The sequence below is a fragment of the Telmatherina bonti genome (genome assembly GCF_933228915.1).
Source record: "Telmatherina bonti genome assembly, chromosome: 5".
Lineage (NCBI taxonomy): Eukaryota > Metazoa > Chordata > Actinopteri > Atheriniformes > Telmatherinidae > Telmatherina > Telmatherina bonti.
The window spans coordinates 42,103,042-42,118,629 of NC_136623.1; the positions used below are offsets into that span (position 1 = coordinate 42,103,042).

A 15,588-nucleotide genomic window follows, 5' to 3' on the forward strand; every position below is an offset into this window, starting at 1 on the left:
TACGCCTGGAATAAAGCCAAGATGTTTTTGCCAAAAACCAGCTGAATTGGAGTTGGTTTACGATCATAGTAGGTGAATAATAGCTAAACAGCTCCATCATTGGCCTTATAATCAGACAACAGAGGGTGTCCTGAAATGGTTTTGACTGAGATTGAATGGATCCAGCTTCTACATGCAGTTCTACATTTAATATGTGTATCCCATTTTTCTGTTTTTGTTGATGTGAAGGTGGTAAATCCATCTTTTCCAAACCCTCGGAGACGTCTGCGTCTGCGGGACCTGGCTGAAAGGGTGATCGATGCTCAGGAGAACGAACAGGAGCTCAACAAGCTGCTGAACGAAGCTCTGCTGGAGAGAGAAACGGTTCAAGCGTAAGTCAGCTCCTTCCTTATTAACAATGACAAGTTGATTTGTGATTTTTATGGCATTTCACCAACTTTGCCATCACGTTAGTGGGAACCTGCTAGAACTCACCGAGAATGAAACGAGCCATCAGATCCTCCTGAGATCTTAGAAAGACCGTGTGATCATGTGACAGGCGGGATGTTTTTTTGTTTTTTTTTGTCTTGTCCAGCATTTAAGCAGCAGACTGATGTTCTGGATGTTCTGCTGAGCAAATTTATTTTGCCAAGGGGAACTTTTATAGATGTAATGATCCCCTTGTATTTCTGGATTCTTATTTTATTTTTCTATTTGCTTTGGATAATAGTTAACTATTATTAACTATTATTATTAACTAACTATTAAATAGTTAATAGTTAGTTACAGAGTTTATGCTGCTGGACCTGACCGGAAAGGACAGGAAAGGGGCAGAAAGAGAACAGAAAAGAGAACATAAAAAACAAAATGATCAACGCATACACGTATATGCACATACATAACCACCTACATATATATGTATATACACTCGCACATACAGTATATACATACATACATATATATAGATAGATATACATACATACATATATATACACACAAACATACATACATATACACATACATATCCATGCACATACATACAGACATATACATACATACATATGTACACACACATACACACCCACACACATAAATATATACACCCACACAAGCCAACTCTAGATTCGCGGAGAACAAACCAACTGACAACCAGGAGGACCAGAAACTAGCAAGTTAAGTCAAAAAGACAGAAAGAGAGCTTCCTGCTGTTAATGAATAAACTTGCTGGATGACTCAGTGACTGTGACACATGCAGAACATTCAGAGTGGAACGTGTTTAGAGAAGAGTGATCATGCCAATGTGACCCCGCCCGCCTACAGCTAGAGGAAGGCCAGGAGAACCCAGAGACCCGGGTAACCGACAGTCACCCCCAGGTACAGATCCCAACCCCCCCACTCCGGAGCCAGCCATGCATCTGCCCAGGAGGTGGCGAAGGAGGTCCCCAACCAGAGTCCCCCGCAGTCAGGGGGAACAGGCCCCAGCAGGCCCAGGCCGGCAAGGGCCGATCCCGCCGGGCACCGGCCCCCCAGGGCAGACAGAGCACGGGCCCCAGGGCCCCAAGAGCCCGAGAGCAGCCCCCCACCCCCGCAGGCAGAGGGCACAGCCCACACCGACGGAGGACCAGGATCCCCAGACCGCCACCCAGCGGCAGCCAGATCGCGGGTACAGGACACCACCCCCCCACCACCAAACCACACACACATATACATGCATACCCTCCCTCCCCCAACACGCACTCCCCTCTCAGCCCCCATCCACACACCCCTCCGCAATCCACACACATCTCCCATCACATACACCCCCCCACCCCACCTCTACTCACTCACCCATACCAAGTCACACAAACCCCAACCCACCCCTCCCCCACACACACTCACACCCCGCCACCCCATCCCTCTACTTCTACCCAACCACACATGCCCCACCAAACACCCCTCCACCACCCATAGCCCCCCCACAGACACCCTCACTCCTCCAATACAGGCACACCCCATTACATACAACCCACGCGCCAACATACCCCTCCACACACACACACACACACATCTACTCATCCTCACACATCCCTATCCCCTACCCACCTATATCCCCAACCCTAATCCCCCCCCAGCCATCCCACCATCCATCTGTAACCCCATACACCCACTCCCACACATCCTCACCTCACCCCTCCATCATGTCCCATGTGAGATACCTCAGAGGGGGCAGAGGACAGGATGGCCCCGATCAGGGCCCCCATAATTACCGCCCACCACTCCCAGCGTCCCCCCCACCACCCCACAGATGCAGCCGACCCAGCACCCCCCCAGGGCCGGCGACAACCCTCCTACAGCCAGGCCAGCCCAGACTTAGGCCTAATGGACGGCACTCTTCCCCCACCCGTACCCCCCCCCCCCAGTAAAGCCCCGAGAGCAGGGGCATGAGAAGACCCTATCGTCCCTGCCTCCCCCCGCTTATGACTGATTGTGAAGTATGTATTAGTTGCAATTAAAATTGAGGGAAGTGCCACGCGGTGTTGGGAGAGGGACCACCTAAGCAGCCCCGCCCACCATACCCCCCCCCCCCCCCCCCCCCCCCCCAATCATGTGAGTTGTCAGTGTTTTGGTGTTTTGATGTCTAAGTGTAATTAAAACTGGGAGGTGAGCCGAGGCTGGGTGCAGCGATCAAGACCACCTTGATGGCCTTTCTCACCACCCAGCGCCACGTGCACACCTCCCAATACCCTGCCTGTGTGTGATGGGGAGCGGGGAGGAAGAGGGGTCGAGGGATTTAAGTCTGGAGGAAAGTGAGCTTTCCTCCAGAAGGTGAGCCGCCCGCGGCACTGGGCATGCCCCCCCTCCCAGGGCCCCCCAAGGACCAGGACAAGCCGGGGACAGCCATCCCCGTAACCAGAGCCTTCGGCGACTCTAACCAGAGAGTCATCACCGACCCAAGAGGGGACCAACTCACCACATGCAGAAGGGGGGCACGAGGACAAAGAGGAGGCGGGGCGGCAGAAGGGGAATCCCAGACCGATTGTCCACCGCCCCCTCACTCACAGAGGACACCCCCACCTGGGGACATGAAGTCCCCCCTTGTCCACACATCGGCACTTCACACTGTCTCAGCACACACCTACAGCCACACACACACACACTTCCGGACACATTCAGGTCCACCCAGCCACCCGTTCAGCCCACCCTTAAAACCATCCTCCTGACCCCCACGTCACATCCAAATCTCCCCCACTCCCATCCATCATATCTACACTTATCCACCAACCTACCACACACATGCACCACCCACTCCCCATACATACACCCCTGCCCATTGCGCCCCCCCCCCCCCCGCATTCATGCTTCGCCACGGCACTACACCCTCCCCCCCCACACACACGCACACAGACCCCCCACACACACCCGTATACATGCACCACCGCCACTCCCCACATACACGCATCACCCCACTCCCCTACACACACGGCACTACCCCCCCCACAGACACCACGACACCCCCCCCACACACGCATCATCACACTTCCCCACCCACACACATCCACATACCTATGTACCGCCACCAGTCCTCAACACACACCCCCTACACACATCCCTCCATACACACTCACATCCCATCCACACTATCAAACACCCCCCACTCAACAAGTCCCAGGGTCGCAACCAGGCACCAGAGCACGTACCTGCCCGCCGCCGCAGCGGCAGGTCCAGGTCAGCCCAGCCCCCCCCCGGCACAAGCCGACCCCCCACCCCCAAGAGACAGGGGACAACCCCGGGCACCGGAGCCCGGGACCCTGCCCAGCCCACCCCACGGCGGCACAGGCGCCCGTTACAGAGTCACGCCCGCCAACCCATCCCCCGCCAGCGACCCCGCCCCGCCGCTGCGCGGCAACTCCAGCCGCTGGCCCATCCAGGTCCACAGTAGGGCTAGAAACCTAGCCACTCCAGCAATGGAGCAGTCAAAATCCCCCCCCCCAGGAGCCCACCACAGACCCACAGCCCCCAGAGAACCCCAACCGGCCACCAACCCCGAGCGCAATAAGGTCACATTCTCCCCCCATACTAAGTGATGGAGCTGATCACAGGGGACCAGAGGGAATAAAGTTCAGCTGACTGATCTCTTGAGGAGGCAGACATCATCTCGACACTGATGTGATCTAATAAGAGATTTCTGAACTGCTGGATACACAGACTTTGTTTGCTTTTCCAGTTTAGAAGGATAGTTTTCTTTGCGATACATAAACTGGTGAGGATTAAGTTTGCAGAATTAAATTCTATGTTAATTTCACCCAAGTGACCCAGTAGGCCCAGTTTGGGGTTTGTAGGGATGTTACATTTGAACCAGTCTGACAGATCTTTACATACCTGAAACCAGAATTCCTGGACAGGTGGGCAAGACCACAAAGCATGGTAGTAGCTGTCAGTCGTGTTGCCAGTGCAGTGTGGACAGATGTTTGGTTGTGACAGACCCATCCTGAACATCCTGTGTCCTGTATAATGAGTTCTATGCAGAATTTTAAATTCTATTAGTTGCATGTTTGAATTCTTAGTCATTGTAAATGTATTTGAACAGATGTTGACGGGATGTTTTACTGTCGTGCTGACATTGCTGTGTATCTGCAGTCTGAAGGGAAAGCACACCAACAAGCTGTCCCTGAGGTTTGTGGATCCCGACCTGGAGACTCGCTACTCCGTGGAGAAGGAGAAGCAGAGCGGCGCTGCCTTTTGTTGCTCCTGTGTGGTTCTGCTTTTCACTTCAGTGATGGAAGCGCTCATCGACTCGCGGTTCGTCCCCGTGGACCAGAACTATGTCCCCCATCTGTCTCTTTGTCATTATAATCCAGGTTTTTCTTCTGTTGAAACAGTCTGGTTGCAAACTACATCAGCTTTGCCGTTGGAGAGGTGCTCCTGCTGGTCCTGACGGTGTGTTCTCTGGCCGCCATCTTTCCTCGAGTGAGTTCATTCACACTACATCTGTCTCAACTTCTGCTCCCTTTAATAAAGAAACCAGTTTACATAAAATCACTTTCATAAATATTCAGGAAGTAGGAATCTTCATCATCACTATCATTTTTGCTGATGGGGAATATGTGTGGCATTCCTGTCATGGAAATGTAGATGTGTTGACGCCCTTCGGGCACTCAGCATCGACTGTCCCTGACTGGGCGGAGGTCATCTCATGAAGCGTCGATTTGAGGCTCAGCTGCTTCAAACAGCACTCGGGGCGGCTCGCTGCGTTCAATACTTCACCACATATCGCTGTGGACAACATGCGTGTGGAAACGTGATTGTCTTTTCCTCCATCTAATCACTGGAAACACTTCCAGGCTGTACGTCTCACCATGTTGCTCTGGACATCAGCAGCTGGTGCTCAGGAGTTTGTTGTGTTTTTTTAAAAAGAATAAAAGATGCTGTTTCATCAAGAGGAAACTTATGGTACACAAAGAGCTTTCTCAGTAAAAGACAACTAGAAGTACTCTTCAAGAACACACCTAAGCCAAGCCTGTGACTACAAAATTAGCCTGATATTCCCATGGTGACGAATCGTTCCCAAAACTTCGCAGATCCAAACGCTCGACTGGATGACACGAAAACATCGCTGCTTTGTTGTTTAGACGTTTCACACGGGTATGTTGCCAACAGGCCGGACAGAAGGACGGACAGAAGGACAGACGGACGGACGGACAGACAGTCTGACGGACAGAAAGTTAGACAGACTGACGGACGGACAGTTGGACGGACAGACGGACGGACAGACAGCTAGACGGACGGACGGACAGTTAGACTGACGGACGGACAGCTAGACTGACGGACGGACAGACAGACAGCTAGACTGACGGATGGACGAAGAGACAGCTAGACTGACTGACAGACGGACAGACAGCTAGACTGACGGACGGACGGACAGACAGTTAGACTGACGGACGGACAGTCAGCTAGACTGATGGACGGACAGACAGCTAGACTGACGGACGGACAGCTAGATTGACGGACGGACGGACAGCTAGACTGACGGACGGACAGACAGACAGCTAGAATGACGGACGGACGGACAGACAGTTAGACTGACGGATGGACGGACAGACAGCTAGACTGACGGACGGACAGCTAGATTGACGGACGGAGAGACAGCTAGACTGACGGACGGACGGACAGACAGTTAGACTGACGGACGGACGGACAGACAGTTAGACTGACGGATGGACGGACAGACAGTTAGACTGACGGATGGACGGACAGACAGTTAGACTGACGGATGGACGGACAGACAGACTGACGGATGGACGGACAGACAGTTAGACTGACTGACGGACGGACAGTTAGACTGACGGACGGACGGACAGTTAGACTGATGGACGGATGGACGGACAGACAGTTAGACTGACGGATGGACAGACAGACAGTTAGACTGACTGACGGACGGACAGTTAGACTGACGGACGGACGGACAGTTAGACTGATGGACGGACGGACGGACAGTTAGACTGACGGACGGACGGACAGACAGTTAGACTGACGGACAGATGGACAGCTAGACTGACAGACGGACGGACGGACAGTTAGACTGACGGACGGACGGACAGACTGCTAGACTGACGGACGGGCGGACAGTTAGACTGACGGACGGACAGACAGCTATACTGACAGACGGACAGACAGACGGTTAGACTGACTGATGGACAGACAGACTGCTAGACTGACGGACGGGCGGACAGTTAGACTGACGGACGGACAGACAGCTATACTGACAGACGGACAGACAGACGGTTAGACTGACTGATGGACAGACAGACTGCTAGACTGACGGACGGATGGACAGACAGACAGTTAGACTGATGGACGGACAGACAGACAGCTATACTGACGGACGGATGGACAGACAGTTAGACTGACGGACGGATGGACAGCTAGACTGACGGACGGACGGACAGCTAGACTGACGGACGGACGGATAGTTAGACTGACGGACAGACAGACAGCTAGACTGACGGACGGACGGACAGACAGCTAGACTGACGGACGGACAGCTAGACTGACGGACGGACAGACAGACAGTTAGACTGACGGACGGACAGACAGACAGTTAGACTGACTGACGGACAGACAGCTAGACTGACGGACGGACGGACAGACAGCTAGACTGACGGACGGACAGCTAGACTGACGGACGGACGGACACCTAGATTGACGGACGGACAGCTAGACTGACGGACGGACGGACAGCTAGACTGACGGACGGACAGACAGCTAGACTGACGGACGGACGGACAGACAGCTAGACTGACGGACGGACAGCTAGACTGACGGACGGACGGACAGCTAGATTGACGGACGGACAGCTAGACTGACGGACGGACGGACAGCTAGACTGACGGACGGACAGCTAGACTGACGGACGGACGGACGGACAGCTAGACTGACGGACGGACAGCTAGACTGACGGACGGACGGACAGCTAGACTGACGAACGGACGGACGGACAGCAAGACTGACGGACGGACAGCTAGACTGACGGACGGACGGACAGCTAGACTGACGGACGGACAGACAGTTAGACTGACGGACGGACGGACAGCTAGACTGACGGACGGACAGACAGTTAGACTGACGGACGGACAGCTAGACTGACGGACGGACAGACAGCTAGACTGACGGACGGACAGACAGCTAGACTGACGGACGGACAGCTAGACTGACGGACGGACGGACAGCTAGACTGACGGACGGACAGCTAGACTGACGGACGGACAGCTAGACTGACGGACGGACGGACAGCTAGACTGACGGACGGACAGCTAGACTGACGGACGGACGGACAGCTAGACTGACGGACGGACAGCTAGACGGACGGACGGACAGCTAGACTGACGGACGGACAGCTAGACTGACGGACGGACGGACAGCTAGACTGACGGACGGACGGACGGACAGCTAGACTGACGGACGGACGGACAGCTAGACTGACGGACGGACAGCTAGACTGACGGATGGACGGACAGCTAGATTGACGGACGGACAGCTAGACTGACGGACGGATGGACAGCTAGACTGACGGACGGACGGACAGCTAGACTGATGGACGGACAGACAGCTAGACTGACGGACGGACGGACAGACAGCTAGACTGACGGACGGACAGACAGCTAGACTGACGGACGGACAGCGAGACTGACGGACGGACAGCTAGACTGACGGACGGACGGACAGCTAGATTGACGGACGGACGGACAGCTAGACTGACGGACGGACGGACAGCTAGACTGACGGACAGACAGCTAGACTGACGGACGGACGGACAGCTAGATTGACGGACGGACGGACAGCTAGACTGACGGACGGACAGACAGACAGCTAGACTGATGGACGGATGGACAGACAGTTAGACTGACGGACGGACAGACAGACAGTTAGACTGATGGACGGATGGACAGACAGTTAGACTGACGGACGGACAGACAGACAGTTAGACTGACGGATGGACGGACAGACAGTTAGACTGACGGATGGACGGACAGACAGTTAGACTGACTGACGGACGGACAGTTAGACTGACGGACGGACGGACAGTTAGACTGATGGACGGACGGCCAGACAGACAGTTAGATTGACGGACAGATGGACAGCTAGACTGACAGACGGACGGACGGACAGTTAGACTGACGGACGGACGGACAGACTGACGGACGGGCGGACAGTTAGACTGACGGACGGACAGACAGCTATACTGACAGACGGACAGACAGACGGTTAGACTGACTGATGGACAGACAGACTGCTAGACTGACGGACGGGCGGACAGTTAGACTGACGGACGGATGGACAGACAGTTAGACTGACGGACGGACAGACAGACAGCTATACTGACGGACGGATGGACAGACAGTTAGACTGACGGACGGATGGACAGCTAGACTGACGGACGGACAGACAGTTAGACTGACGGACGGATGGATAGACAGTTAGACTGACGGACAGACAGACATTTAGACTGACGGACGGATGGACAGACAGTTAGACTGACGGACGGATGGACAGACAGACAGTTAGACTGATGGACGGACAGACAGACAGCTATACTGACGGACGGATGGACAGACAGTTAGACTGATGGACGGATGGACAGCTAGACTGACGGACGGACAGACAGTTAGACTGACGGACGGATGGATAGACAGTTAGACTGACGGACAGACAGACAGCTAGACTGATGGAAGGACGGACAGTTAGAGTGACGGACGGACTGACAGACAGTTAGACTGACGGACGGATGGACAGTTAGATTGACGGACGGACGGACAGACAGCTAGACTGATGGAAGGACGGACAGTTAGACTGATGGACGGACGGACAGTTAGACTGATGGACGGACGGGCAGTTAGACTGATGGACGGGCGGACAGTTAGACTGACGGACGGACGGACAGTTAGACTGATGGACGGACGGACAGTTAGACTGACGGGCCGATGGACAGTTAGACTGACGGACAGATGGACAGCTACACTGACGGACGGACGGACAGTTAGACTGATGGACGGACGGACAGTTAGACTGATGGACGGGCGGACAGTTAGACTGACGGACCGATGGACAGTTAGACTGACGGACAGATGGACAGCTACACTGACGGACGGACGGACGGACGGACAGTTAGACTGACGGACGGATGGACAGCTAGACTGACGGACGGACGGACAGACAGTTAGACTGACGTACGGACAGACAGACAGTTAGACTGACGGACGGATGGACAGACAGTTAGACTGACGGACGGACAGACAGACAGTTAGACTGACGGACGGACAGACAGACAGTTAGACTGACGGACGGACGGACAGACAGTTAGACTGACGGATGGACGGACAGACAGTCAGACTGACAGACAGACGGACAGTTAGACTGACGGACGGACGGACAGTTAGACTTATGGACGGACGGACAGTTAGACTGACGGACGGACAGACAGTTAGACTGATGGACGGACGGACAGTTAGACTGACGGACGGATGGACAGTTAGACTGACGGACGGACGGACAGTTAGACTGATGGACGGACGGACAGCTAGACTGACGGACGGACAGACAGACAGTTAGACTGACGGACGGGCGGACAGTTAGACTGACGGACGGACAGACAGCTATACTGACAGACGGACAGACAGACGGTTAGACTGACTGATGGACAGACAGACTGCTAGACTGACGGACGGATGGACAGACAGTTAGACTGACGGACGGATGGACAGACAGTTAGACTGACGGACGGACAGACAGACAGTTAGACTGACGGACGGATGGACAGACAGACAGTTAGACTGATGGACGGACAGACAGACAGCTATACTGACGGACGGATGGACAGACAGTTAGACTGACGGACGGATGGACAGCTAGACTGACGGACGGACAGACAGTTAGACTGACGGACGGATGGATAGACAGTTAGACTGACGGACAGACAGACATTTAGACTGACGGACGGATGGACAGACAGTTAGACTGACGGACGGACAGACAGACAGTTAGACTGACGGACGGATGGACAGACAGACAGTTAGACTGATGGACGGACGGACGGACAGTTAGACTGACGGACGGATGGACAGCTAGACTGACGGACGGACGGACAGACAGTTAGACTGACGTACGGACAGACAGACAGTTAGACTGACGGACGGATGGACAGACAGTTAGACTGATGGACGGACGGACGGACAGTTAGACTGACGGACGGATGGACAGCTAGACTGACGGACGGACGGACAGACAGTTAGACTGACGTACGGACAGACAGACAGTTAGACTGACGGACGGATGGACAGACAGCTAGACTGACAGACGGACAGACAGACAGTTAGACTGACGGACGGACGGACAGACAGTTAGACTGACGGATGGACGGACAGACAGTCAGACTGACAGACAGACGGACAGTTAGACTGACGGACGGACGGACAGTTAGACTGATGGACGGACGGACAGTTAGACTGATGGACGGACGGACAGTTAGACTGATGGACGGACGGACAGTTAGACTGACGGACGGATGGACAGTTAGACTGACGGACGGACGGACAGTTAGACTGATGGACGGACGGACAGCTAGACTGACGGACGGACAGACGGACAGTTAGACTGACGGATGGACGGACAGACAGCTAGACTGACGGACGGACAGCTAGACTGACGGACGGACAGCTAGACTGACGGACGGACGGACGGACAGCTAGACTGACGGACGGACAGACGGACAGTTAGACTGACGGATGGACGGACAGACAGCTAGACTGACGGACGGACGGACAGCTAGACTGACGGACGGACAGCTAGACTGACGGACGGACAGCTAGACTGACGGACGGACAGCTAGACTGACAGACGGACAGCTAGACTGACGGATGGACGGACAGCTAGATTGACGGGCGGACAGCTAGACTGATGGACGGATGGACAGCTAGACTGACGGACGGACGGACAGCTAGACTGATGGACGGACAGACAGCTAGACTGACGGACGGACGGACAGACAGCTAGACTGACGGACGGACGGACAGACAGCTAGACTGACGGACGGACAGCTAGACTGACGGACGGACAGCTAGACTGACGGACGGACGGACAGCTAGATTGACGGACGGACGGACAGCTAGACTGACGGACGGACGGACAGTTAGACTGATGGACGGACGGACAGCTAGACTGACGGACGGACAGACAGACAGTTAGACTGACGGATGGATGGACAGACAGTTAGACTGACGGATGGACGGACAGACAGCTAGACTGACGGACGGACGGACAGCTAGACTGACGGACGGACAGCTAGACTGACGGACGGACAGCTAGACTGACGGACGGACGGACGGACAGCTAGACTGACGGACGGACGGACAGCTAGACTGACAGACGGACAGCTAGACTGACGGATGGACGGACAGCTAGATTGACGGGCGGACAGCTAGACTGATGGACGGATGGACAGCTAGACTGACGGACGGATGGATAGACAGTTAGACTGACGGACAGACAGACATTTAGACTGACGGACGGATGGACAGACAGTTAGACTGACGGACGGACAGACAGACAGTTAGACTGACGGACGGATGGACAGACAGACAGTTAGACTGATGGACGGACGGACGGACAGTTAGACTGACGGACGGATGGACAGCTAGACTGACGGACGGACGGACAGACAGTTAGACTGACGTACGGACAGACAGACAGTTAGACTGACGGACGGATGGACAGACAGACTGACGGACGGACAGACAGACAGTTAGACTGACGGACGGACAGACAGACAGTTAGACTGACGGACGGACGGACAGACAGTTAGACTGACGGATGGACGGACAGACAGTCAGACTGACAGACAGACGGACAGTTAGACTGACGGACGGACGGACAGTTAGACTGATGGACGGACGGACAGTTAGACTGACGGACGGACGGACAGTTAGACTGATGGACGGACGGACAGTTAGACTGACGGACGGATGGACAGTTAGACTGACGGACGGACGGACAGTTAGACTGATGGACGGACGGACAGCTAGACTGACGGACGGACAGACAGACAGTTAGACTGACGGATGGATGGACAGACAGTTAGACTGACGGATGGACGGACAGACAGCTAGACTGACGGACGGACGGACAGCTAGACTGACGGACGGACAGCTAGACTGACGGACGGACAGCTAGACTGACGGACGGACGGACGGACAGCTAGACTGACGGACGGACGGACAGCTAGACTGACGGACGGACAGCTAGACTGACAGACGGACAGCTAGACTGACGGATGGACGGACAGCTAGATTGACGGGCGGACAGCTAGACTGATGGACGGATGGACAGCTAGACTGACGGACGGACGGACAGCTAGACTGATGGACGGACAGACAGCTAGACTGACGGACGGACGGACAGACAGCTAGACTGACGGACGGACGGACAGACAGCTAGACTGACGGACGGACAGCTAGACTGACGGACGGACAGCTAGACTGACGGACGGACGGACAGCTAGATTGACGGACGGACGGACAGCTAGACTGACGGACGGACGGACGGACGGACAGCTAGATTGACGGACGGACGGACAGCTAGACTGACGGACGGACAGACAGACAGCTAGAATGACGGACGGACGGAGAGACAGCTAGAATGACGGACGGACGGACAGACAGTTAGACTGACGGACGGACAGACAGACAGTTAGACTGACGGACGGACAGACAGACAGTTAGACTGACGGATGGACGGACAGACAGTTAGACTGACGGATGGATGGACAGACAGTTAGACTGACTGACGGACGGACAGTTAGACTGACGGACGGACGGACAGTTAGACTGATGGACGGACGGACAGACAGACAGTTAGACTGAAGGATGGACGTACAGACAGTTAGACTGACGGACAGATGGACAGCTAGACTGACAGACGGACGGACGGACAGTTAGACTGACGGACGGACGGACAGACTGCTAGACTGACGGACGGGCGGACAGTTAGACTGACGGACGGACAGACAGCTATACTGACAGACGGACAGACAGACGGTTAGACTGACTGATGGACAGACAGACTGCTAGACTGACGGACGGGCGGACAGTTAGACTGACGGACGGATGGACAGACAGTTAGACTGACGGACGGACAGACAGACAGTTAGACTGACGGACGGATGGACAGACAGCTAGACTGACGGACGGACAGACCGACAGTTAGACTGACGGACGGATGGACAGCTAGACTGACGGATGGACGGACGGACAGTTAAACTGACGGACGGACAGACAGACAGTTAGACTGACGTACGGACGGACGGACTGGACTGGACATCAGTCTAACTGTCCGTCAGACAGTTAGACTGACGGACGGATGGACAGCTAGACTGACGGATGGACGGACGGACAGTTAAACTGACGGATGGACGGACAGACAGTTAGACTGACGGACGGACGGACAGTTAGAGTGATGGACGGACAGACAGTTAGACTGACGGACGGATGGACAGTTAGAGTGATGGACGGACAGACAGTTAGACTGACGGACGGACGGACGGACAGTTAGACTGACGGACGGACGGACAGACAGTTAGACTGACGGACGGACAGACAGACAGTTAGACTGACGTACGGACGGACAGACTGCTAGACTGACGGACGGACAGACAGACAGTTAGACTGACGGACGGACGGACAGTTAGACTGATGGACGGACGGACAGACAGACAGTTAGACTGACGGACGGACAGTTAGACTGACGGACGGACAGACAGACAGTTAGACTGACGGACGGATGGACAGCTAGACTGACGGATGGACGGACGGACAGTTAGACTGACGGACGGACAGACAGACAGTTAGACTGACGTACGGACAGACAGACAGACTGACGGACGGACGGACGGACAGTTAGACTGACGGACGGACAGACAGACAGTTAGACTGACGGACGGACGGACAGAAAGTTAGACTGACGGACGGACAGACAGACAGTTAGACTGACGGACGGATGGACAGCTAGACTGACGGATGGACGGACGGACAGTTAGACTGACGGACGGACAGACAGACAGTTAGACTGACGGACGGACAGACAGACAGTTAGACTGACGGACGGACGGACAGACAGTTAGACGGACGGACTGACAGACAGACAGTTAGACTGACGGACGGATGGACAGCTAGACTGACGGACGGACGGACGGACAGTTAGACTGACGGACGGACAGACAGACAGTTAGACTGACGGACGGACAGACAGTTAGACTGACGGACGGACGGACGGACGGACAGTTAGACTGACGGACGGACAGACAGACAGTTAGACTGACAGACGGACAGACAGACAGTTAGACTGACGGACGGACGGACAGACAGACAGACTGACGGACGGACAGACAGACAGTTAGACTGACGGACGGACAGACAGACAGTTAGACTGACGGACGGACGGACAGACAGTTAGACTGACGGACGGACAGACAGACTGACGGACGGACGGACAGACAGACTGACGGACGGACAGACAGACAGTTAGACTGACTGACGGACAGACGGACAGTTAGACTGACGGACGGATGGACAGCTAGACTGACGGATGGACGGACGGACAGTTAGACTGACGGACGGACAGACAGACAGTTAGACTGACGTACGGACAGACAGACAGTTAGACTGACGGACGGACGGACAGACAGTTAGACGGACGGACTGACAGACAGACAGTTAGACTGACGGACGGATGGACAGCTAGACTGACGGACGGACGGACGGACAGTTAGACTGACGGACGGACAGACAGACAGTTAGACTGACGGACGGACAGACAGACAGTTAGACTGACGGACGGACAGACAGTTAGACTGACGGACGGACGGACGGACGGACAGTTAGACTGACGGACGGACAGACAGACAGTTAGACTGACAGACGGACAGACAGACAGTTAGACTGACGGACGGACAGACAGACAGTTAGACTGACGGATGGACGGACAGACAGTTAGACTGACGGACGGACAGACAGACAGTTAGACTGACAGACGGACAGACAGACAGTTAGACTGACGGACGGACAGACAGACAGTTAGACTGAC

At 54.9% G+C, this 15,588-nt stretch overlaps 1 protein-coding gene across 1 annotated transcript in view; it reads left to right on the forward strand.

Annotated features, from left to right (window-relative positions):
• adcy3a (adenylate cyclase 3a) overlaps nucleotides 1–15,588 on the forward strand; it is a 273,600-nt gene that overhangs the window by 184,833 nt on the left and 73,179 nt on the right. Inside the window, exons 10-12 of the mRNA XM_079239987.1 lie at nucleotides 229–371; nucleotides 4,597–4,758; nucleotides 4,839–4,926. Of these exons, the coding sequence (XP_079096113.1) occupies nucleotides 229–371; nucleotides 4,597–4,758; nucleotides 4,839–4,926 (393 nt within the window). The remainder of the gene's footprint in view (nucleotides 1–228; nucleotides 372–4,596; nucleotides 4,759–4,838; nucleotides 4,927–15,588) is intronic.